The 25839-nt window shown below is 37.2% G+C and overlaps 2 protein-coding genes across 4 annotated transcripts in view; one reads left to right on the top strand and one right to left on the bottom strand.

The window, feature by feature from the left end:
- FBXO8 (F-box protein 8) overlaps window positions 1–2793 on the bottom strand; it is a 49355-nt gene extending 46562 nt beyond the window's left edge. The window contains exon 1 of the mRNA XM_082469018.1: window positions 2309–2793. The gene's annotated coding sequence lies outside the window, so the exon portion shown is untranslated. The remainder of the gene's footprint in view (window positions 1–2308) is intronic.
- Window positions 2794–2845: 52 nt separating this feature from the next.
- Window positions 2846–24573, top strand: CEP44 (centrosomal protein 44). Of its 3 annotated transcripts, XM_082469000.1 has the most exons (13): window positions 2846–3051; window positions 4258–4366; window positions 5277–5324; window positions 9731–9869; window positions 12453–12600; window positions 14191–14337; window positions 14718–14840; window positions 16824–16985; window positions 17965–18171; window positions 18659–18734; window positions 21153–21277; window positions 21532–21569; window positions 22350–24573. In XM_082469000.1, exons 4-13 carry the CDS (start codon window positions 9781–9783, stop codon window positions 22390–22392), a joined length of 1158 nt encoding a protein of 385 aa, XP_082325126.1. In that variant the 5' UTR covers window positions 2846–3051; window positions 4258–4366; window positions 5277–5324; window positions 9731–9780; the 3' UTR covers window positions 22393–24573. The 3 variants fall into 3 exon arrangements, with proteins under 3 accessions (XP_082325126.1, XP_082325128.1, XP_082325127.1); XM_082469001.1 differs by lacking the exon at window positions 4258–4366 and having other exon boundaries at window positions 3000–3051; XM_082469002.1 differs by lacking the exons at window positions 4258–4366; window positions 5277–5324 and having other exon boundaries at window positions 2966–3051.
- The last annotated feature ends 1266 nt before the right edge of the window (window positions 24574–25839 follow it).

The following is a 25839-nucleotide window of genomic DNA, read 5'->3' as shown; positions in this document are numbered from 1 at the left end:
ATTTCTTGGTAATTCATGTTTTTATATTGTGAAATAAGGAAAATAACTATCTTTTAATTTATGCAATTCTAAGCACAATAAACACACATTCCCTATTAAACTGATAATAAGTGTAATAAATTACAAGGCATGGTTTAGCTTATCTAGTTATTACCATAAGATATCTTGTGAATGAAGTATTTCAATTGTGTTATTTTAGCAAGCACCTGTTTAAAATCTGGCAGACATCTAAGGGGCCAAAACTAAATTTAGCAGACATCTAAGGGCCCAAAACTACACTAGTTAATTGGCTGTAACCTACTATAGATGAACTATGTTAACCTGATAGGGAGTACCGATTTAAAAGCCAAATCTACAACTTGAGGATTGACACAGTCGAGCTGGCGTTAAGCACCTGAGGTATAAAAGATGACAACATCTTTCAAACCTGGAAGAAGCATAGGCAATTTTACAGTGGGTCAAGGCCAAAACAGTGTCACAATAAACCCTGAAGCCCGTACCTTTCATTTCCAATAAGCTCATTTGGTTCACTGACAAAAGCTGTGCTGGTGATGTGCGTCAGCACATCAGGTACCTGACAGAAGGTGGTACTGGCATCTAATGATGCTTAAAAACAAACACACAAACACGTTTCTGTTCTCAGACAGGCCTCTCCCATCCCTGTGTGCTCTCATACCAACATAGAGACTGCCGCGTTCTTTCTACACTAGAAGGGCTTACCTCTAGCCTTTCCTAACTTCTTTCCACCTTAAAAGCTATCTTTGCTCATGTTTATTTTGAAACCATTTCAACCATATAAAATGGCAATGGGTAAGGAATACACAGTCTCCAGTTGTGATGTGCTCTGTTCATGTACACCTGAAAAACACAAACCTTCCTCTCACACATGTCATTCCTCAAGCAAAGCTTTCCAAGAAAAATAATAAGCCTCTCTTCAGGTACTTAGTAGAAAAAAAAAGACACCCCCCCCCCCCCAGAAAAAAAAAAAAACTTTCCAAGAAAGAAAATCCTTGTGTAAGTTTGTCTATTTCATTACAATCAGGCATATTTTTGCTCAGTTATTTCTATCTACTAACTCCTAAAAGTTATCAGCCAGGGTGTCTGTGTTAGGCCACCTCTAAGATGGCTCCCACAGACCCTTGCGTTTCGGGATTCACGCCCTTGTGTAATCCTCTCCACAGTGATTGAGTTGGATTTACTGACTCCTATCAACAGAATACGGCAGTAGTGCTGGGGTGCCACGTCTGGGATTAGCTTACAGAAGACTAGAGAGAGTCTTGGGTGCTCGCTCTTGGATTGCTCCCTTGAGCGAAACGCAGCTGCCAAACTGTATACAGTATCTCAGACGAACTGTCAAGTTAACTGGATAAAAATGGCGAGCTTCCTACTCAACCTGAAAAGAGAAGAAAATTTATTCTTAATTCTGATATCTGCTCAAGTTTGTGAACCATTTCCTTAGGGGGTAAAAATCCTCCCTATCCCAGGAATACGGTCACCAGCTGCAACATTAAGAAAAAATATGGAAAGCTGAAATGGAAAACGTAAATTAGCTTCACTTTTCGCAGCAATAAAGGTCATAATATATGGATATGGAAATACCTGGGAGCCTTGAAAATGAAGACTCCACTTGTTAAAAGAAGTAGATCCAATTATTAAATTACTAAATACATACAGAACCTAACAATAAAACCCTTCAACGACGGAGGATTGGGATCCATTTCTGATTTCTCCCAATTTTAATAATAATTAAGTGAGCACTCGCCATATAAGAAACTGGAGCCTAGTCACGGAGAAACAAGCAAGAGACAAGTTAAGAGTCTGCCGAGTTTATAACCCAAGTTTAACAGCTGAAGCACCTGGCACTCCATCGTGACCTTAACTGGATGTGTTTGCATTCACGTTACTGTAAAAAGTATGCTAAGAGCCAAAAACACTGCCTATGCACCAAAAATACACTCTACTTGAAAAGCAACACCTGGGCTAGAAGAGCGTAACCTCTGCTGTTCCCCGGCCTTATTTCAGAGTGAAGCCGGGTCCTACTTGGGCTCCCAAGCTGACCTAGGGGTCCCCAGTGACCCAGGAACACAAGAAGCACACCTGCTCCCGCCTCCTGACACGGATTCCTCATTTTAATTAGCCAGTACCGCTGTCACTCAAGGTGCTTCGCACAGTCATTGGCCCCAAAGTCTCGCTGGTTGGCAAGTTTCTGCCAACTGGAGCACCGGTGGTCACCATTCCCGAGAAGAAAAGTAGGGGTGTACAGGGAAGAGAGGCAAGAACTCTGAAATATCTCGGGTGACACCCTTACCTGAGCGACCTGCGATTCCCCACCGCCGCCGCGACGAATCGGCCTCTGGGCGGGGGCTTTCAGCCAAAAAGAAAATGGCTCAGCCGGGAAGGGGTGCCCAGGCCATGGAGAAGCCGGTTCAAACTTTATTTGTTCACGCCGGTGGAGGTGAGGTCGGGGAGAATCCCAGAAACAGCACCTGATCCCTCCGAACTCAGCGTGCCTCAGGCTGCAGCAGCCTGAGCGGCCGACTCTCCGAGTTTTGACGTTTCCTATTGTTGCCGGAAGTGACGTCCGGATTCGGGGTGCTTCAAGAAGAAGTATTTTTATCCCCTTGATCTACGGTTCGCCACAGAGTCCCGGTCTCTCACTTCGCAGTCCGAGCCCCTCTGAGCCTCAGAACCGGGCAGACTTCGAATCTGCACCTTGGAATCGGACTGGACGTAGAAAAGACTCTCGGCAGGGTCAGTCTTCCTAGGGCTCTGTACGAACGTGCTGGGGAATCTGCAGCGGGGAATCCAGGAGCGCAGGGGAGCCGGCAGCTTGGAAGGTTCTGCCGCGGTGCGTGGCGGGCTTCCACCCGCTGCTCCGAATACAAACGGTCGGCGGGAGAAGCGCGCCCCGGCATCGGCGTCGGGCCGCAGGGAGTCGGTGCTGGAGGCTGGGCTCCCGGGGCTCTCGGATTGCACATGCTACCACCTCCTCTGCCCGTTGTGCGGGGCCGGAGGCCTTTGGGAGCCCGTTCTTTGCTCGGCCGCTGCTAGGTGAGCGCGAGGGAGCAGGCGGGGCTGCGCCCCGGGATGGGCCGGGGTCGCCTCTCTCCGCTTCCCTAACCGAGGCCCCGGGTGGGGCGAGTTACCAGGGCTGCCTTTTCATCCTTTTAAATCAAGTGCATGGGAGGAGAGCGCTAGACGTGCCTTGCCCATGAACCCGACTGGGATATCCTTTTGATAACGACGAAGTGGGAAGAGCTCATCTTCTCAGATGAGGCTGTGACTTAGGGTGGGGAAATCCTAGACGGACCGATTCCTGCTGTTGGAGCCTCTGAGCTGAGGAGCAATCCGGCTGATGAGAAGGAAGAGCTGAGAATAGTTGATGTTTCCCTTGCTTTACATTTCCCTAGTGTTTCAGTGTTTCTCCACTTTCCTACAGGACTATAGATTTTTCCCTTACTGTAAAAAAAAATCAATCTTGAAATTTGGATTCCGGAATTAGGGCTGTAGTAGACTATTTTTCTAAAATTATCCACAAACCTTTTAACGGTTTTATATGTGAACACAGCAATCCTACAGAGTTATATACTTGACCCTTACTCCCCGTTTTCCCCAGTTTTCTCCTCTATTTTTGATAGATAATATTTAGCGTTATGAGCTGTCACAAACTCTCAGCCATCGACCGTCATCATTACACCAGTCGGTGTAGTTGCTTCATTCTGAACAAAAATCACTGAGTTCAATGGCATTCCATTGGGAGGCATCATTTAATGACCTCTAACAGCAGTGAGATTCAACTAGATTAAAAATCTTAAAAATGCTATTTTATACCATTTCCACGATGTCTCCTGTAATAAATTCAGTGGGGCAGACCTAACTAGTAGCAGAGAACTCTCTGGAGGAAGCTAGGAAGCAATACTGAGACCATCTTAATGGTTGATTTTGTGCTACAAGCTGAGTGATATATGCTTTTGTCTTTTAATTTCTTTTTATAAGGGTTATAAAGCGAAAATGTTAAGCGATTTCTTAAAAAGTTACTTTTCATGTCTGAAACTATGTTAAAATGTGCACAAGTCCTAAATTGGCTTTCATTTTAATGTCTTAATTTCTAGTGTTTTGTTCAGTTTTATAATAGAACAGTAAAGCCTTTCATAAAAATGTAGAGCAGTAGCTGTAATTTTTTTCTATAATACTCAAAAAATTTTTAACCCCTTTATTTTTTCTATCCTGTTTATCACTTATCTCCTTCACCTACAGATCCCAGCTGTACTTGTATCTTACTCTTCTTCAGAATATTTATTCTGCTGGTACTGAAGAGGATGTGTTCCAGGGACATACTTTGTTGTCAGAAATTCCATTACCAAAGGTAGAAATAATGAGACATTGGTATATGTTACAGGACTTCAGAGAAAGGAAGGATGGAAAGATACCGTAAAGTGTTAAATAAAACAAAAATTCCATGTACCACAAAGATGGAACATATATCTGAAAGGATTAAAGGAAGTCTGTGGGAAGAGATAAAATTTATATTAAAGTTATAGAATGTCTTAGGAGAAAAGGTCCCCTTAGAAGAATTGTGTTATGATACGTGGGTATGAAACTTAAAACAAGCTAACACCTACTATATTGGCCATGGGCAACACCCAAGAATATATATTTTTTGCATTCAACAGCCAGATTAGTTCCCACTTTGTCTTTCCCAGGAAAATAAAGGCTGGTCTTGGGAAGTCATCTTTAACTGCTTCCACATGCACATAAATCCCCCAGTCATCCTAAAAGATGTTAAAGAAGGTTTACCCTTCTTGGCCAGTATATTGTAGAATGTGATTTTTAGGATCACTTCCTCTTTTTTCTAGTTCCCTCCCGTTTGACACTACTTGAAATTCCCTCTGCCTAAAAATGTGTTTAGTTGAAGTAATTGATTGGCTGAAAAATATTGACTAAAACCCACGCGTGAGCATTTAAAAGTATATTCAAGAACGTGTTCTTTACCGTGTTGATAAAGGAGAGGAAGCTTGGAACAGGAAGATTCCATGTTCTTTAAGAGTAGGAAAGGGTACAGAGCTGGGTGGCCAGTGGCTTAAAATAGAAAGCTTACTAAATTTAGGATTTTGCAAATTGCTAGCCCACCTCTGGTTATATATAGATATAGGGAAGGTGTGTAAGAAGGTGATTTGTATCCTAGGCAGCTGCTGGGGTGTTGACTAGGGGGAAATGACCGTACTAACTCTACTTCACCCGATTTATGGGTTGTTCTGTTTTGTTTTTAATGTCAGTGACTTCATTTTAGAGGAGCTTCATTCCCAGAGGATTCAGTACTCAAGGTGTTGTCCATGGACAGTTACAAATACTAGCTATTTTTAAGTGTGTTATTGAGCTTTGCCTCACTGGCTGATTGACTTACAGTTTAGACGCCCTTTGTCTCTTTCTAGCAAAAGTTCTTAACCATCTATTTACCTGTTTAGTTTAGGAAGCTCCCTTGGGAATAACCTCCTTTGAGACTCTAGTGAAAGCCCTACCCAATGCAATAAAATGAGTCATTTAAAAGTATAATTCCATGGTATCATTTTCTTTGAGATTTAAAAAAATGAACCATTTAATTTAAAATCCCCAATACTGTTCATGTCTTTTGGTGCACATAAGTGTACACACGTATTCTGTTATTCGTGTTCATTGGCATCATATTGCTGTTTCATGGGCCCTGAGTATGTGAGCAGATATCACTAATAAGTTTCCCTAAGTAATTGTACTAATTTACCCTTTCACAGCATTGTGGTTTGTTTCAAATGCTCTGCAACCTCACATTTTGGATTTACTTTGTGATTTCCTAATGATTAATGAGGTTGCGTATCTTTTCACATTTACTCTTTTGTAAAGTTCCTGTTCAGAGCTCTTTACCATTTTTCTATTGAGTTGTCTTTCTTTTTCTTATTACCTTATAGGGTTTTCTTTTAGCTATGAATCTTTTTGTTGGTTACGTATATTGACAGTATCAACTTCCACTCAGTGGCTTTTCTTTCCACTCTCTTCAGGGTATCTTTTGATGAACAGAAGTTAGTAAGTTTAATGTGGTTCATTTTATCAGTTATAAGACAAGAAATCTTTTTCTACCTGAAGATCATAAAGATATTCTACTCTGTGATCTCCAGAAAGCCTATTTGTCTTACATTTTACATGTAGATCTTCAACAACAAACCTGGAATTAATTGTGAAGGATGTGAGGTACCCTTTACATCAAGGGGTCAAGATTTATTTATCCCATTTGGATATTCAGTCGACACAGTACCATTTATTGAAAAAGACCATCCGTTTTCCAGGGCTACTCTGCATCAATTTTGTCATAAGTCTAGTGTCAATGTATGCACGGTCTATATCTGTACGTTATTCCATTCCATTGTTCTGTTTGTAGATATTTTCAATAATTCTAAATTTAACTTTATAATGAGTCTCATTATCCAGTGGTTGAATTTTCCAATTTTGGTCTTCTTCAGCATTGTGTTATTTATTGTTTATCTTTTGCATATCTATGCAAATTTTGGAATCAGCTTGTCAATTTCCACCTTTAAAAAACTGCAGGGAGTTTTGGGGAGGCATGGCATGGAGGGAATACATTGAATTATGGATCGACTTATTGAGTCTTTAAATCCTTGCTCAGGATGTAGACCTCTTATTTAGGGCTTCTTTAATTTATCTCAGTGAAGTTTTCTGTTTTTTTTTTGTTTTGAGGTCTTACAGATCCGTTTTAGATTTATTCACATATTTATGATATTGGAGGCTAGTGAATTATTTACACATATTTTTTTAACATATTTAAACATAATTTAGAAATTATTTGGGTAATACAGAGAAATACAATTGATACTTGTATATTGGCCTGCTGTCCAGCAACCGTGCTAAATTCATTTGATTTCTTTTGGATTTTTTCAAATACAATTATGTTGTCTGTGACTAGTGACATTTTTATTTCTTCCTTTTTAGCCTTTATTCCTTTCATTTCTTTTTCTTGTATTTTTGTACTGTCTAAGACCTCTAGCACAGTATTGAATAGAAATGGTGAGAGTGGATAAGCTTGCCTTTTCCCAGTCTCAGGAAGAAAGCTTTCAATACTTCACCTTTACATATGATGTTTGCAGTAAATTTTTTGTAGATATCCTGTAGATGACTGCAGGCAGTTCCCTTCTATTCCTAATGTCCTAAGAATTATATCCTAAATGTTGAATTTTATCAAATGCCTGATTTTGTTGTTTTTGCTGTTCAAATTGTTTCAGCTTTGACCACTGGAAGCGGTTTCATTTGGTTCCTGTGTCCCTATGACATACGTATGGGATTGGTTTGTTTGTTTTGTGTGTAATTTCTTACATTCTAGAATTATATAATGCCTCAGGCTCATGTCGTATATTTCCTGCCCCAGTCCTAGAATTGGCCATTTCTCCAGGGAGCCAGCATTACACATATTCTGCATCTATATTAAGCTAAACATGAGTTCATACTTGCGTGTCTAACTCTAAACCATGAGGCATGGCTCATTCCAGTCTCGTCCCCTTGCTTATCTGTAAATTCCCACTCCAGCAGTGAGAATCCTGGCTTCTACTGTTTAGCCATCCATTTACTTAATTGTTCAATTCCAGCATATATGTAGAATTAACCCATACGTACATGGGAAACAACTTTATACACTAGAGTACAGTGTTTCTGTGCAGCTCATTTTGCCTTTAGTCTCACAGGCTCCACTCATTCCCAAAGTTACTTAGCAGCTTTTCCATCCACCCCCTCTGTGAGGTAGCTTTGCACATTAACTGTATGTGACCCTCCCTCTTACCTCTGAATCCTTGCAGCCGTGATCTCTATAGTTTTTATTGTCTCTACAGTTTTGCCTTTTCCAGAATATCGTAAAATGGAAACCAAACAATATGTACCCCTTTCAGACTGGTTCCTTTTGCTTAGCAGTATGCATTAAGGTTCATTCATGTCTTTTTGTGGCTTTATAGCTCTTTCTTTATTGCTGAATAATGTCGTGTTGTGTGGATGTGTTCGTTTTTTAAATTCATTTGGCTATTGAAGGACATCCTGATTGCTTGCAGTTTTGGGTGATTAGGAACAGAGCTGCTGTAAACATTTGCGTGCAGTATCTTGTATGTACACTAAATTTTCAGATCACTTGGGTAAATAGCTATAAGCACGATTGCTGATTGTATGGTGTTTAGCTTTGTAAGAGTCTGCCAAACTGTCTTCCAAAATGGCTATGCGATTCGCGTTCCCACCCACCAAAAATGAGAGTTCCTGTTGCTCCGTATGCTCATAAGCATTTGGTACTGTCAGTTTTTTGGATTCTAACCATTGTAATAGATATGCAGTGGTATCATTTTTTAAATTTGTAATTACTTAAAGACATTTGATGTTGAGCATCTTATATGCTTATTTGCCATCTGTGTATCTCCTTTAATGAGATTTTCAGATATTTTGCCCATTTTTAAATTGGGTTGTTTGTTTTCTTACTCTTAACATTTAAGAATTCTTTGTATACTTTGGAAACAAGTCTTTTATCCAGTATGTGTTTTATAAATATTCTGTCTGCAGCCTGTCTTTTCATTTTCTTAACAGTGTATTTTGTAGAACAGAAGTTTAATCTTAATGAATTCCAACTCAATTTTTTTATGGGTTGTGGTGACATTTTCTAAAAACTCATTGCTAAACCTGGGGAATCAGAGGTAGTTGCCTAGCTGAGCAAGTTATATGTGTCTGGGGGTGGGAGGTGGGAGGGGAATCAGAGGTATTTGCCTAGCTGAGCAAGTTATATGTGTCTGGGGGTGGGGGGGTGGGAGGGGAAGCAGAGGGAAAGTGAAAATCCAGGGTTCAGCAGCTTCTCATACGGACTTTCAAATAATCATTCTTCTTTCAAGGCCCTGGCCTTACCCTTCAGCCCCTCAGAAGTATCAGGTCCCCTCATTTCTGAAGCTGTTGCTGTTGTTGGCTTCCTCCTAAATAGGAGGATGGGATTGACCTACCTTTGCTCTGCTAGGTTGGTTATCACTCATCCATCTGTTCTCCATCTTCCAAAATTTTGTAGACACATCCTTTGTCATGTGGAATCCCCTCTAGTTTTCTTTACCCTGATGAGTATATATGGTTTCTAATCATTTACTTTCATTTTAGTGGTGTTTAGAAAAGGGAATGAAGGTGACATGCATCTAACCAGCTGCCATATTTAACCAGCTGAATTCTGAATTTTTTTTAACTTATCTATTTTTATTTTTTAAGCAAACGATCTGATTTACAACTATGTAAGTTCGGAACCCTGGGAATACTGACCAAATCTGTGCTAAATTTCTTTGTCTCCATTTCTTACTGATTTGTATTATGTACCCTTTATAAGCATCCAAAATAGCCATTGATGGAGATGATTTTAGGGTGATATGTCTTCCCAAATTGTACTTTGTTGTACCATTAAGTGTTTGGGAGAGTGTCGTATAATATCAGACACATTGTTAGAAGATGAGCATAAGGCAAACTTCTTTTTTTAATGAAAAAATATTGAGGGGAAAAGTGCACCTGACATTCAGGAATATATGGACGATACAAGACAGTACTAGACCAGTAGGGAAGATAAATTAGGGGAGAAGTAACTAAGATAAATATGGTAAGTGTGTATGAGATTAAACAAAAGAGATTAGAGAAGCTTCAAAAATACAAAGAGTTGAACAGTGTTTCATGGATTTTTTTTTTTTTTTAGGTGAAAAATTAGATAATTTCCAAAGCTGGAGCTGAATCGAATGTTAAATAATGGCAACAGGTGACTTAAAAAGAAGCTTACGGAACCTAGAACAAGTGCTTCGCTCGCTAAATTATCCTAGAGAGGTGGATTGTATAGGGTGAGCTACAATATCAAACTTCTTTGTATTATTTTCAGTAATGATGTGAGGTAATGCTTGACATGAGGGGAGTATCTAAATAAAAATCCAGATTTTATCTGGGTCCTTTAAATTTTTTCCTTGAAATGACTAAGGTATTTTAGAAAGCAGTTAGGAAGGAGTTTGTTTCTAAGTAGGAATTAATGAAAAATTCCAACTCAAGAGATTTAAAACAACTTTTAGAAGTAGAAGCACAATATTGTTAGAATCAGGTGTGGTCTCTGTACAACGTTTAATCTCATGGAAGTGTAATGGATTTCATTAGTTCTGTAATTTACCACCCTCACACATTTAGTTGGGTGGTATTCCTTTTTGATTTGGAAGATTCTAGTTAATAGATTTCTTATGACAATTTATACCATGCTTGAAGATTGTTATTAAGCTATCTCACTTAAACCTTTTGCTTTAGTTTCCACTTTCCAAATGTGACTTACTTGCCTTTGTAGAATGTCGCAAGGTACATTTCTTCTCTAATTCTGCCAACCTAATACAGTACTCCCATCATCCTCTTATTGTTTAGTACCTCTTTTTCTTCCTCCCTGGGATGGCTGACTGGTTAAATGTTCCCCCCACTAGAATGCAGCTTTACATCGGGGGCTTTTGTTTAGTTCACTGCAGCACCCCCACATCTAGAACTGCCTGGCACATCTTAGAAGCTAATTAGACATTTATTCAATGACTGTGTCGAGGGACAAGTCCAGATTAGGCATATGTTCAAGTAGTGAATGAAACTGGGTTGGTTTAACCCAGTAGAATCCTAGATAGTCTTGTCAACTAGGGAAAGCTAACCAAGAGAAGGCTGCGAGTGAATGGATAGTGAGGAGACTAGGGAAAGTTTAGCTCTGATGACTGTTATTACGAGCATCATATGTGAGAAGCAGAAGGCATTCCCTAGTCTGCTCCCACAGTGTGTACCAGTCATGTACCGGTTCCTCAAAACAGGGAAATCTCTACTCTCCAGACGGGCAGCGGCTGAATCAGTGTGAGTAGCCAAGTTTTCTTCTTCCCACTTTAAGTATTAACATTTTAAAAGACATTTTGCATAGGAATAATTCTAAAAGATACTGATGATTCTCCTGTCTTCTGAATACAGCATTCAAACATTTGATTTTCTTATTGACCCAAGAGTATCATTAAGCACAAGTTTACATTACCTTATAAGATAGTAATGTCTGCAGGGTTTATTGAGACGGGCAGTGCTACTTGCTGCTGCTTCAGATTGCTCTCCCGGATCCGACACGCACACGTACACGTACAAATACACCCTCCGCGTATGTTGATTCTTTATACTTTTTGCCATTTTAAAATTTTTTCCTGACATCTGCTGTTTTTCGTGTTGGCCTGTCAGTTTATAATATCTGTTTCTCTTACTGTTTCTGGTCCAAGTCCTTAGAAACTAGGTAACCAAGATTTTTGAGATTGTTTAACATAAGAGGTATTAAATGCAGACCTGGCTGTTTTCTATTCATAATGTGGATAAAATGGACACATTTTGCTCTAAAAAAGTACTTTTTCATTTCCTGTTTTGAACTGTCTTACAGAGAGACAAGGTTGCTAGAGCAGTTTTCTCATTGGGTGAATTATAATTTTACCCATAAACATAAAAGAGAAACAATTTATGTTTGTCCTGCAAAAAACAAAATATAATCTTATCATATTTGTTCCCTGCCTTATTGAAAAAAATTGGGCAAGAATGGGGAGATTTTTGTATATGTTTGAATTTTGTGGAAAACAAATGTTTTAAGTAAGTATATTATCGCATCAGTTGAACAAATACTTTCTGTGCCTTGTGAGAGAATCAGTGAAGGCACTTCTTGAGAAACAAGATCTGTGTGTGGAGACAATTAGACAACAGTACAAGGCAGAGCATCAGGTGTCAGATACTGAACACCTGGGGAGTCGTTCTGAGAGAGATCCTTGTGGATCAGAAAGATGGCTTCATGGGAGGCTTGAGATTTGACTGATGATTCATAAAGAATGAATGACAGATAACAGAAGAGTAGGATACCTTTCTAGGCTGGAGGAATTAGCGTAAGCTAATAAGGTAGATTCCAAATGGGCCTGATGTCAGGGGAAGATAGTAAACTGGTCAGCTTAGTCACAGTTGATACCTTTTCCAGCCCTGTTTTCCTCATCTGTAACTTAGAATTCCTAATATTTTCCCTTTGCAGCTTTGTGATAAAGAGCAAGTGAGGTAATGTGAGAAGTGTTTGCAAAACCATAAAGCCTACTTGTGTACTGTAAGGCCGTACATTTGCTTTATTAGTAGGAGAAAATGGACAAGATCGAGTAAGGCTAAGCTTTGGAAAATCAATGAATACTGTGGTAAATAGACTGTTGGTACTAAAGAGTTTTTGTTTCATAGTTAATTTGCCTACACTGGTTTAGAGTAGGGGATGGAATCTAAAGGGTCTTGTGCATCACCTAATTATTATGGCTATTGTGTTAAATTATGAGTTTTTGACAGCATTTCTTTTATTTCCCTGATTATCCAACTTTGTGGAATTAAGCTTATTAAAAAGCTTTTTCTGTTTTTCCTGACAGTTTGGTAAAGGGAGACACAGCAGCCTCTCTGCCCATCATCAGCTATTCCCTTACCTCATATTCACCTTATGTAGCAGAACTTCTGGTGGACTCCAATGTAGAGCTCATAGCAAAGAATGACTTACGCTTCATAGATACTGTCTACAAGGTATTTTGAATTTATGAAACAGTAATTCTTTTAGAAGTCACTGAATGGTTTTCTTAAGATTAATGTTATTATAACTCAAATATATGCCGCATACATAGTTGACAGAGTATTTTCAGATACATTTATCTCATGTAAATGCTGTCCCTGTTATAATCAAGATGCAATTCAAGGGCTTCCCTGGTGGCGCAGTGGTTGGGAGTCTGCCTGCCAATGCAGGGGACACGGGTTCGAGCCCTGGTCTGGGAAGATCCCACATGCCGTGGAGCAACTAGGCCCGTGAGCCACAATTACTGAGCCTGTGCATCTGCAGCCTGTGCTCCGCAACAAGAGAGGCCGCGATGGTGGGAGGCCCGTGCACCGCGATGAAGGGTGGCCCCCACTCGCCGCAACTGGAGAAAGCCCTCGCACAGAAACGAAGACCCAGCACAGCCATATATAAATAAAATAAATAAATAAAGATACATGAAATTGCTAAAATTAAAAAAAAAAAGATGCAATTCAAGTTTGCTGTATGTTTCATACTCTAATAAATATGAGGACTGGTAATTGTCATTGGTTATCATATCATTATCAATCATATTGGTTATCATATCATTGGTATCATATCATTGGTTAACCATGTCATTGGTTTTTATATCACACTTTAGTAAAATTTGGTATACTGGCAGAAGTTAGAGAGAATGTGGTTTTAGTGAGTAAAGTTTGTGGTTCAGAAAACTGTGAGTTAATTTAGTTGTTTATAAGAAGGAACTACAACTTATGTTGGAACAACTTGTGTTCCTTGAGGTCTGAAACCATGTCTTATTATCTATTCTAGTACCTGCACTTGTACTATATGTATCCTGAACTTAATCTCATGTTTGATTTTTCAGAACCCTACTTTGTATCATTAATTTTTGCTCATGTACTGTGGTTTTCTTAACCTTTTTAAAAAAATAGTAAAGTCCATTTATCAAATCAAATCTTGATTTTTGTCTTTTTTAGGTAGAGTTTGATGAAATGGTAGCCTTTAAATATAGTCTGTGTTTAATCTTCCCTTTCTTTGTCTCTCACTTCAGAAAGCTTCCATGGAAGCCTGAGAGACACTTCTAGGAAATCCCAGGGTCCACAGAGTAGGTTTTGAAAATTACTGGTTTAATCTGTATCTCTCATTTTATACATGAGAAATCGAAACTCAGTAGCATACCAGCTTGTCTAAAAATCAAGTCATGATTTCTATAAACAAATAGAACAGTGGTTTTCTGATATCTGCTATAGTAATCTTGTTCAGCGAGCTAAGGAGTTGTTTTTTTTTTTTTTTTTTTAGTACCTGTGAGGCTATTTGAACTTTTTATATCTTTTTCCGTCTCTCTGGACAGCTATCTATACTCTGGTACATCCCTAGCTAACTGTTTCCTACCTGTTCTCCTACCTGGTCAGGACTCACAGCACCCCTATAGGTTTCTTTAGTGCCCGATATATAATGGCTTAATCCTCTCCTCTCTCCTCTCAAAAATGGCAGTACATCCCTGACCAGGTGGTCGTTTATAATTTTGGATTTTTGAAAGAAATTGCTCCCAATTATTACATTGATCTGTTTCCTCTTTACAGCTTCTTCGTAATCAATTTAATTATAAACCAATCTTGACGAAAAAGCAGTTTCTCCAGTGTGGATTTGCAGAATGGAAAATCCAAATTATATGTGATATTTTGAATTGTGTGATGAAAAAGCACAAGGAGTTGAGTGGTCTTGAGAAGGTAATTTTATTAATAGATTTTAACTTAGGCTAAGCTGCTATATTTTAATGTATAAAGTCAATACCCTAGTCAGCAAATGAATGCATAGTGCAATTACTGCGCTACTCACAGGTTTGGGTAACCTTACAATGCCTGATGTTTGCTTTAAATACTAGTGACTTGTATTTGCACACTTGTGACTTGGAGCTACTAGTCCTAAACTAATAGTTCAAACATAATACATTTTCATCACTTTGTAATTTTCAAAAGACGTGTCGTCTCATTAGACTCGGCATTATTTGGCAGTCACATTTCATATGAAAATTTAAGTGATAGAGTAATTTAATATATACATCATGCTTTCCCACACAATTTATGACATCTTAATACCTTTTTTTTAGACTCCATCACAACAAAGGAAAAAAATCAGTTCTGCTAAGTCAGAACCTTGTTCAAGCGCTGAGAAGACATCATCTGAACCTGTGGGCATTGACGTCACTGGCAGGTTTATGACTTCAGGAAAGGTGGGAAAATACAAAGAGAATGTGTCATGTAGTGTTAAGAGTTACCTACCTAGTCAATCCAACGTAGAAGGTTCACTTTTCTGACTAGCATCTGGTAAAACATTCTGCTTAGACATTAGAGTGTAAGGATCTTTAACAGTGCATATCATATATTATCTGGGAACATTCCTAAAGTTATGAGAAGAGGGTAGAAACGTACAACTGAACAGGCTTTCTCTTTATATTTCTAATCTTTAATTCTGCCTCTTGCGGTCATGAACATTTGCACTGAATTACGTATCTAGTCTTCCTAAAGACCCTCCCTTTACTTACAGTGATAGGTCATGATTTACATACATTCATATTTCTATACCAGGACCGTGAATTATCCAATGATTGATAGTTCCTTAAATCTATAATCGGGTTTTGGGGTAGTGTTTTGAATATTTTCTCTTTGGTGGTAGATATCTTCCCTGCCCTTGTCTGCTTCAAGCACCTGTGGCTGAATGAGTCCAATGCCTTTAGGGATAGTTTTTCCATCTCCAAGGGAGAATGAAGCCAAAATATTATTTTATAATGGTAAATATACTTTCAGCTGTCTTCCACCTTGGGCAAGCCCTTTGAGATTGAAGGATAGACTACCAGATGAATAACTGATGTGTCATTAGATAAAGGAATGTGAGTATTTTTTGGCTGAAGTAAAACCTAGGGAATTATTTTTCCCCAATTCAAAATATGAGTTATATAAACAGAATCTGTGAAGATATTTATACTTTATGCCATTATAAAAAGTAGTGACATTTAACTGTAAGAAAAAGGCTCTTATGTCAGTAACTTTAAAAAAAAAATATGCCGGTTTTGCTCCTGGTGATGAGGGCAATATGAAAAGGAATGTAAGTGTCTTGTATCCTTTCCCAACTAGAATTGATCTAAACAGGGATTTTCTTATACTGATTTTTTTTATATTCCTTGTGCTTAGCACAGGATTAGGTCCATTGTAAGGACTTACTAAGTATGAGTTGATAGAACTGAGTGCATTTTTCAATCTTCTATTTCAGTATGGGGGCTGAGGGGTGATCTAAATTGTCCTAACAAAGGAAGATACAAAATTTGAAGACATTAGACTTTTTAATTTTCGTAAAATAATGTTTCCTTTGTTATCCATCAAAATTTTGTAAATTGCAACAAATTCTTAATTCTCAGAAATCTGAATAGTTATTAAAAGTATTCCAGTTTAGAAAAAGATGGAGTAGTAAGTGCATTCCTTTGTTTACATGAAAAACTGAGTCAATACTGAAACAAGTTGTCTCCTCCCCAGTGCCTTCTCTGGGGTGGTAGTTGTGACTTCTTTGTCACATGTGCCGAGTTCATGTTCATACGCAGATTGCCCATAGAAAAGGAAGTAGGCAGAAGAGTCCTACGTAAATGCGGTTTGACCTGGTGCCTTTACTCTCAGGACTTTCCCTTAGTTTGAATTGTTATTGACAGTCTTACGTTTTGTGGTTTGTTTAATAGAAAAAAAAAATTGTAATGAGTCCTACTCATAAAGCCAGTTCTTGATTATCTACCTGTGAATAGTGTGTTAACCTTTTAAAAATAACTTCTTCTTATGGAACATTCCAAACCTGTACAAAAGTATCCATTCTGTGATTCAGCAATTTGTCAACTCTTTGCTAATCTTGTTTCATCTTAATTGTAACCACTTTTCCCAACATCTTTTCTCCCAAACCTGAAACCATTTGAAACAAGTCCCAGACATCATTGAATAAATATTTAAATATTTTTGTAAAATATAAGAATGCTTTTTAAAAATCATGACCACAATTGTATCATCACACCTAAAATAATAAGTTTGTAATATTTGGTATATGCATATGTGGTAATTTAAACTTCTGTAAATCTTAAATGGGAGATAGGATGTTTCTTTTGAAAAATTACTACGTGTATGTTTAAAATAATGGTGGAGAACACGGAAGCATCTCTGACATGTTTTTCTCTGTGCAGAAGAAAGCTGTGGTGATCCGGCATCTGTACAATGAAGATGGCGCTAACATTCCTGAAGATACAGTAACAGATGTTAATGAAGCATTTGATATTTGTGACTTAAAGGCTGCTGAAATAAAGATTCCTGAATTACAGGTTCCTGAAATTAAGTGTGAGCAGCAAGTAAGAATCTGGGACTTCTTTAACAGATGCCAATATTTCTTGCTTTGATATACATGATTATTTCAGATATAATCTTTGGAACATTTCTAGCCTTTTAAATTATTGATCATGACATGTTACCTTTGTTACCATTACTTAAGAATCAATAAGTCTTACTGAATATAATTCAGAAGATATTATTTGCTGCTTATGTTTAGGGTACTAGGAGAGATGTCATGGGTAATGCAAAGATGAATAAGACATAGGACTTGGCTTCGAGGAATTGACAGTCTGGTGAGAGATAGAGATATACTACTTTGTTTAGTGAAGGTTCTTTATCACCTCTTCCCCATATTGATGAATGGAAAAAAATGGTGCATTACCACCTTTTCATTTTCCTTTTGGGGCCCTTGCTGTCCTTTGCTCTCTCTCTCTCTCTCGGGATATCATTGCTATTACTTTGTTGCCACAGACCCCATTATAGTGTCTCGTCTCTACTGCTTCTGTTAAAACTTCTTTTTCTGTCCGTCTTCTATGTCTTGTGACTTCTATACATGTTGGTATACAGTTGGCATTTAAAAACTACCAGATGACCATTAGGCTTACTTCCTGTTTATAGCAAACGGAAATCTCATTTCTCGGTCATTTCCTCTTAGCTTTCTGCTAGATCTAGTTATAAGAAGCTAGTTACTTACAGTTTTATTGTACAAACTGATACTGTTCTAAGAGCTTTATGCAAATTAATCTATTTAATCTTACAAGACCCAAATGAAGTTGGCACTCTTGTCATCTTTTTTTTTTTTATTTAAGGAAATTGAGGCATCGGGCATCTTGCATGAGCTAGTTTAAGTGTCCGAGGTGCCTGCTCCAGAAGTAGCACTCTTAACTCTCATGCTGTCCTGCCTGTTGTAACTATTGAAACAACTCGTGGAAATGGGAATACACTGAATTATGGGAATTTTAATCTGCGTAATATTTTTAATCTTTCTAATCATTCTAGGATACAGAAGTCAATCCTGAGATTATTGCACTACAGACTATGCTTGCTGAATGCCAAGAAAAGCTGAAGAAACTGACTTGCATAGAAAGTAGATTAGAATCTTTGGAAGAAAAAATGAAAGGGAAAGTGATGGTGAATGAAAAAACCTGGGCTGATCTTCTAAGTCGTGTCACTCTTCTTGAAACAGAAATGCTTTTATCTAAAAAGGTATTTTCTTTCCTTTACATTTATAGAATATCTCAAGATACAATAAAGTAATTCCTTTGTTCATTATTATTCTCTTATTTGGAATGTTAAATAAGAGAATACTTAGGTAATGGGAAGTGTTCAGTTGGGATGAAGTCCTGTTTAGGAACACCCTGTTTGGTGATGGTTGTTGTGACTATTGCTTTTCTCTTCATCAAATAAGATAGTCTGACAGACTTGTAAGCTGAGCTTTTAGAGACAGTTACATCATTTCTGGTCCTAGTCTGTCTCTCCTTCCTAGAAAGTTAGTAGATTCAAGTTTTCTCTCTCCTTCCACATTTAAAAGATCATTTTTTATATGTAGGGATATTTATGTTTTGCTTGTAAATAAAATAATCAAAAGTAAGTATTTATTATGTCATCTATATATTTTATGCTTAGCAGTAAGAGCATAAAATGAGAACATATCTTTTTATTTTATTCTAAATACTAAACTGTATCATTCCAGAATGATGAATATATAGAGTTTAATGAGATGAGCGAAGACTGTGCTTCTAGTAGCGACACGGATAGTCTCAATCCGGGTAAGTTCTTGGCGTACTGGAATTGGTGATACGGTAAGGAGTTTTCACAAAAACGGTTTTATAGTATTTGGTCATTTTAATTATCCTCAAACCTCATTTTTTTAGAAATTGCAAAGCTCCTAAAAACAAAGAAAATATCAAACTTACAGACTATAAGTCAAGGATTGCTAGAAAAGCCAACTTACATGTCTTACATGTAGTAGTTGAATAAATTCCAGTGTACAAAATTGCAAACTTTTAGAGATGTTTTACTCTTTTAATTGCAAAGTGCTTTAGAATAATAAATGGACCTCCTAAGTTTCTAGTTTAGACTTAAGTAGTAACTTTTGCATATGTAAATAATATATGTAAGAGAAAAAAAACACATTTGTCAGTAACCTGTAAAGTGTTACAAACCTCTTGCATTTCAACAGTTCACTGATGGTAATAAAATGAGAAGGACCTAAAATTAGGACAAACCTTCTCTGTGTCACTTAACCTCACTAGGCTACTGACATTTTCATTGTGACGGAGCAGCAGGGATAAGATTTCTGAGCTGCTTTTCAGTTAAAGCTTTAATTTTTTTGATTCTTATACTTTTTGAAAAGGCAAAGGTCTAAATTTTGTCGTGTTTGTAATTAAATCATATTTGCAGAAGAGATATTTTGTCCAGTTGAGAATTCATAATGAAGCTAAATTTTAAAATCTGTGGGTGTTTAACCTCATTAAATCTTTCAGCTACTATGTGTATAACAATTTAACAACAACACATTGTAGTGGTAACTACGGGCCTGCACTGTTCCAACTGCGATAGTAAAACATTTACTTCTCAAAGCAAGATAAGTGCTATTATTATCCATATTTTACAGATGAGGAAGAGAGATTAAATAACTGCCAAAGGCCACACAGCTGTTGAACGATGGGACATGTTTGAAAAGAGGCAAATTAGCTTTGACGTTTTCTCTTCAACACTACATATTCAGTGCACGTGCCAGTTTCATTGCACAGAAAACAAGTTCAGTAATTAGGTTATTAAATATAATTATTTGAGATGCTGCTTCTGGCAGTAGATTTATTATAGACTACAAATCAGATTTGGTAAAAGTTGACTTTTTTCCATTTATCCTTCATTCATTACTCAACAAATTTCAAAGCTCAACTCTAAGATCCTTGAGAGCAAGAACTTTATCTTATGGTCTGTCTAGCATAACGTCTGTGCTTCTGTCACCAGTATCTATCTGTATATGGTAGAAATCAAGTTTTTATGCATTGAAAGAATACCGAAGCCTGCTATTTGCAAAACACTGCCTTTTCCAAGTTCGATTTCACCTGTTTGGGCTTAGTACTTTTTAAATAACAGGTTACAGAACATACTTTTAACACATTAGTCCTATGCTAGGACTTAAGAGTGATGAGCAGATAGACCACTATCTGAAATGGATTATAGATTATGAATGAGCTGAATACCTAGTCTCAAAAAACGTATAATCTGACCCGGATCAATTGAGTCAAATTTATAAAGCCTGACGCATTACACCTTACCTCTCCATGCTACCTGGAAGCAGAGGGTTTGAATTCCTTTTGATGTTGAGAGCGACAGTTCACCAGTCTGATCTGAGGATCATGTTAAGTTGGGAATGCTTTTGGTGAAGTTCATGCCCATTAGTAAGTAGAGGAATGGAGCAAACAGGCAAGAGAAGGAGACAGGAGAGACTGTGGCTCCATGAGAGACCAGAGTCCTCATGTGCTGACACTTTGTTCCCTGACTGAGGTTGTCTGTGTAGGCTTACAGTTAAACTACGTAAACCAGTTTAAATGGGTACCTGATTTTTTTTTTTTTTTTGGCCTTGTTTTTGCAGCCAAATGTACCGTGGACTAAAAACATAGGGCTTATGGGATTGTTTGGACAGGAACTTGTCTTCTCTGTGATGTTCTGTATTCAATTCGATGGTAGGAAAGACTTGCCATCATTTTGTTGAATAATATCAGGATACTGGAAATGGAAAGTTGTTCAGTTCTTTAGAGTAATAAATCTGTGAACCTGAATTTTAAGCAATTTTTTTCCATACATATCAACTCAGGGTAGAATGTTTCCTGATTTTTAGGAAGTACATATAGTCAGTTTTACTAATAGTTGCCACCATTTTAAGAAAAGAATATACACGGATCAGTAGCTTATGTAAAAATACATTAACCTGCATATTCAGTTGATTGCTATCATGATAAAGATAATATTACTTTTTGTGATTTTTGTTGACCAGTTTTTAACATCCAGATCTCCATATGCAGGTCATTATCCTAAAAGAATATTAAAAACTCATCTAGACCATAGGCATTTTATATTGAGATGTTTACATTTCTTCCCTCTATACATACAATTTTAGATATTTGACTCTACTATGAAAGGAAATGGTAACGTAAAAATTAATTTCTCCACAGATAGAAAAAGCAAAGAGGAAAGGCAAGCAAATATTCCTTTGTCCTCTGGTTATAGTATGGTATCATCCGATTCAACTCCCAGAGCCTCAACTGTTAATTACTGTGGTTTGAGAGAGATTTCGGAGGTAAGAAGAACTGACAACTACTTAGGTGATTTCCTTTGTAAGGTCAGGAGAACGAGCAAGCATTAGATTTAGTTGTAGAAGCCACGGGCAAGAAAAATAGTGAAGCTGTAAATCTTAATCTCATAAAAATTCTTTGTGATAAATAAACGGTACTTAATGCAATGTTTTAGACTGTGTTTTATATGTTCACGGTCCTTCTTTGATTATGGTTTACTTTGAGAAATGGCCTAAATTTGTTGCTTTTTAAATTAAAGGAAACAACAATTCAGAAAATGGAAAGGATGAAAAAAATGTAAGTAACAGAAAGGGGCACCAGAAAGTCATTTCTCTATAGGGAATCGTGTTGGATTACAATATATAAAGAACGTGCATGTGTGTTTCAAACCTTGAAGGCCTCTCAATCAGGTGTGGAATTTCCTTCAGGACTCCAGTGGATAATAAATCCACCTCCAGTTATGTGTTTGTGAGACGAGTCACTGTTTTTGTTTCCAGCAAGTGATGTAAAACATTGTCAATGGAATTAATTGCAGATTAAAGAGTGCAGTGATATTTTTGGTTGATAGTTAATCAAGAAGTTATCTATTTTCGATAACTACTTTATCAAAATATTAAGTTGTGTATGTAGATGGATGGTTTGGAGACATTTTAAGTATTGTGAAAGTGTTGCTAGTCCTTTTCAGAAAATTGTTGGTATGGTAGTACTAAATATGATACTTTTATCTAGTACAAATATGAAATTACATGATTTTTTTAAAGAACAGTTGAAAGAAAATATGAAATGAAATTGTGTAAGATTATCATGCAGCCTGCTACTTTAAAAGACTATAATTTTTTTTTTTTGGAAATTTGAGATGTGCTGAAATAACTTATGCTTCAAGAATTAAAGACGCATAATTGACTCTAGTTGTTTTTCCTCCTCTTCTGGCCATAGTATACTTATTAACAGTAACTACCTATAAATAAGCAGTGAAATTTATTTAAGGCTCAAAAGCATAACTGCAGCAACCTAATTCCTATGCCTCACTATGAATTTGTTATTTACTTAATATATTATTTACGTATTATATTCCAGGTTTGAAGAAACTGCAGAGTTACTGAAATGTCCAAATCACTAATTATAGAATTTTCTGCATGAACTTCTCTAGGACTTTGGCTCCTGTACATGTTGTATATCTTAAAGAGTTCTCTCTGCAATTTTAGTATACTGTAATATTTTTATTAGAATTTGAATTCCATTTGGTATATTAGCTTTTTCATTCAATGTTGAATAAATACGTAAATATTTTTGTGCTGTGATTATACCGCTTTACTCTTTTACTATTCTTAGGAAAACTTAGGTGCCAGTACATTTCTTTTGCAGCGTGAAGTCATTCCAGCACTGTATTTTTGTGTTGACATTTGTTGGCAGCGTACTAAGTAGTTTTTTAAAGTACAGGCTTGAGGACCGTGGTTTACATCCGGCTGGAAACACTCCACCTGGGACTTGCATATTGTCCCCAGGAGACTCTCGTACATACCATCTTGCCATCTGTACTGACGAATATCTTGCAGTGAAAAGTTAAATATGCTCATTGAGACTGAAATACAGCGAAAATACAGCTATTTCACGCTCAGTCAAAAGGCAGCAACACGTTTGCAGTTAACGTTGAGGAAGTTAGGGCATGGTTCTCCTTTTGTATTTGAAAGCAGGCTGGACAGTGGTGAAAATGGGCCGAGTATTTTAGTGCTCTACTCCGTAACACATTTGAAGAGCAGCAGCTCGGACCCAGATGGTGGCCATTCCTGCGTTACAAGATACACAGTGAGGGTTTTTTTGTTTCTTGTTTTTTTAAATGATAGGAAGTTATATGTCTTTCTAGAGAGAGAAAGAAGTCTTAGAGGAAGTTAAATTAAGAGAAAAATGAAATTCATTTAAAAATACTAGATAAATTCTTTTATTTATTCCTATGTTTATATAAATGTAATTTGATACTTGTCACCTATGAAACATTAATAGTAAGTTAAAATTCTAAGTAGAGATAACTTTTAAGAAGGCATTTTTAATATTCTACTACAGGCACATGTGTAGTCGTCATACTTTAAAATTATGAACTTTTGAAGTTAGCATACAGCTTTGAATTTAGTAGTTTCAGTAAACATTTCTAGAATTAATGAATCCAATTAGCTTTATTTTTCCAATTGTAAAAAATTATAAATCAAGAGATTACAAAAGAAACTACTTTGTCAATTAAACTTCTAAAAATTCAGCATCAGCATGGAGTTGTAGCACCACCTTGTGGTTTACATGCCAGTATTTTACCTTTTATTAAGATATGTGATTTCCCATAAAACATAGGATCATATTTTCCCCTTTGAAAAACTCAATTCCAATTTTAAAAAGAAGTGGTTTTGAAATTTTCTTTTTTGTACAAGAGAGAAGAAAAAATCATCTTCTTTTCCCACGGTCTCTTTTTCCCCTCCCTCTCCTTTTCCCTTTATGTTAGTGTACATATATACCAATTAGATGATTTTAAACATTTTAAATTTCCTGATATACATTAAGTGTGCCAAGTATAAGTTTCTATTGAAAATACAGTAAAAGATGTCTTATATTATCTAGTGGAAATTTGGAATCCAAATTTTTTTCATACTTTTATCTAACAACTTAAACAGGAACTAATGACATCAACACATAACACCACCAGACATTTATACTTACAAAGAATCTCACTGTACTACTTTGACAACGTAATCTTTGGGGAAAAAGAAAGCAAATTTGACTTCACTGAAGTTATTGAAGAGAGAGCAATTATTTATTATTCTAACTCTCTTAGAAATAGTAGAAAAAATTTTCCCTCTTAGGTAATTAGTAGTTGGTAACCACAGACCAGCCCCTTTTGATTAACTTGAAGGTCTTGAGAAAGTAAGGGAGGGGGGTCCTGGAGAGATTTGGAGCTACATAATTAAACCCGTAGTTAACTGGAATTTTCACTAACTCCATCCCCTTAATTCTCCCATAAGTGGGATGAAAGGTAATGTGTTATACTGCCCACAAAGGCGTCAGCAGCTGGTGCGGCCCTACTTGTACTGTGCGCTGTGAATACAACTGCACAGAGGTCAAATAGAAACACTAAGAATGCGTAAGGTGAAGTAAGAAGAAGTAAAGTCAACTGTATGAAAATTCTAGGCAAAGCCAAGGACTATTAAGTTGGAAAAATTAGTTCTATATTTGTTTGTTTGTTTTACTTTAATGCTTTTTAATGTAATGTTTTAACATGTAATACATTCCCTAAAAAATAAAACTTCAAGCCTTTGGAGCTGCGTTTCACGCTACTCATTCCTCATAGCTTTACATCATTGACAGGCACTTGGGGAAGCGTTAAAGAGCAAAAGAACCCTGTCAATTTTACAAGCTACAACACTTTTTGAGCTCCAATAACATTATATATTTAATTTTTACTTTTTAATAATCCCAAGGTTCACCTAGTAAAAATGTCAGGTTGTTTATACTACTCACTCAAAGAGTGAAGAAAGCAGTAGCGACACTGAGAACGTGCAGATGTATTGGGGTGGGAGGGGATTTTTAAAACTCCATACTCATTTTATCATGGTTTTTATTTATTTCTAATACATGTAGGAATGGGTACTGTATAGTATGTATGTCTTATTTTTCTCTGAAGTCCACTAAATCACTAATAGAAATTATTCGATTAAAAAATTTTTTAATGCAAAGTATTCAACTCAGCATTTTAAAATTAAGAACCAGAGCACTTATTCAATAAGTATCCCGAATGTGTAAGTTATTTGAATTATACATTATAGATGGGTGTTAAGAAAAAGGAGAGAATCATAATTTTAGTTACCCAGGAAGGTTGAAAGGTGGGGATTAGAGTGATAGGAAGACTGAATATTTTGGAACACTAACTGGCACCTAGTAAGTCCTAATTTGTAGATATAATCCTTCAGTTCACTTAAATTGCTATGTACTTGGAGTGTAATCAACTTGCTAAATCACGGGGCAGAGCTCTTCAATTCGTTTGGTGTTGAAATCCTGAAAGACGTGTCTTGATTGTCTCTGTGGATTGGCCTCTCTTTTTTTTTTTTTTTATTTTAATTTATTTATTTATTTATGGCTGTGTTGGGTCTTCGTTTCTGTGCGAGGGCTTTCTCTAGTTGTGGCAAGCGGGGGCCACTCTTCATCGCGGTGCGCGGGCCTCTCACTATCGCGGCCTCTCCCATTGCGGAGCACAGGCTCCAGACGCGCAGGCTCAGTAGTTGTGGCTCACGGGCCCAGTTGCTCCGTGGCATGTGGGATCTTCCCAGACCAGGGCTCGAACCCGTGTCCCCTGCATTGGCAGGCAGATTCTCAACCACTGCGCCACCAGGGAAGCCCTGACCTCTCTTAAATCGTGCTTTTGCACACTTTCTTTTGCTGAGAGTGACTTCCCCTTCCATCTGGAAAGTTTCTGCTTATCCTCTAAGACACTGTACCTTCCTTGGAAAGACTTCTCACAATTACAGAAGCCAAATTATATTCTCTCTCTTTGCTACTTTATAGTACCTTGTTTATATTTCTTATTTTT

This window comes from Balaenoptera physalus (genome assembly GCF_965194825.1).
Source record: "Balaenoptera physalus genome assembly, chromosome: 7".
NCBI classification, from domain to species: domain Eukaryota; kingdom Metazoa; phylum Chordata; class Mammalia; order Artiodactyla; family Balaenopteridae; genus Balaenoptera; species Balaenoptera physalus.
The sequence above is the reverse complement of the archived record's forward strand: the minus strand, read 5'-3'. Positions and strand labels throughout refer to the sequence as shown.

Excerpts from the sequence above, each read along its gene's own strand:
- CEP44 (XM_082469000.1), top strand. The coding sequence starts at position 9,781 with ATGGCAACAGGTGACTTAAAAAGAAGCTTACGGAACCTAGAACAAGTG. Across the intron at positions 18,735-21,152 it reads CACGGATAGTCTCAATCCGG|ATAGAAAAAGCAAAGAGGAA; the intron begins GTAAGTTCTTGG and ends ATTTCTCCACAG. Across the intron at positions 21,278-21,531 it reads GTTTGAGAGAGATTTCGGAG|GAAACAACAATTCAGAAAAT; the intron begins GTAAGAAGAACT and ends TTTAAATTAAAG.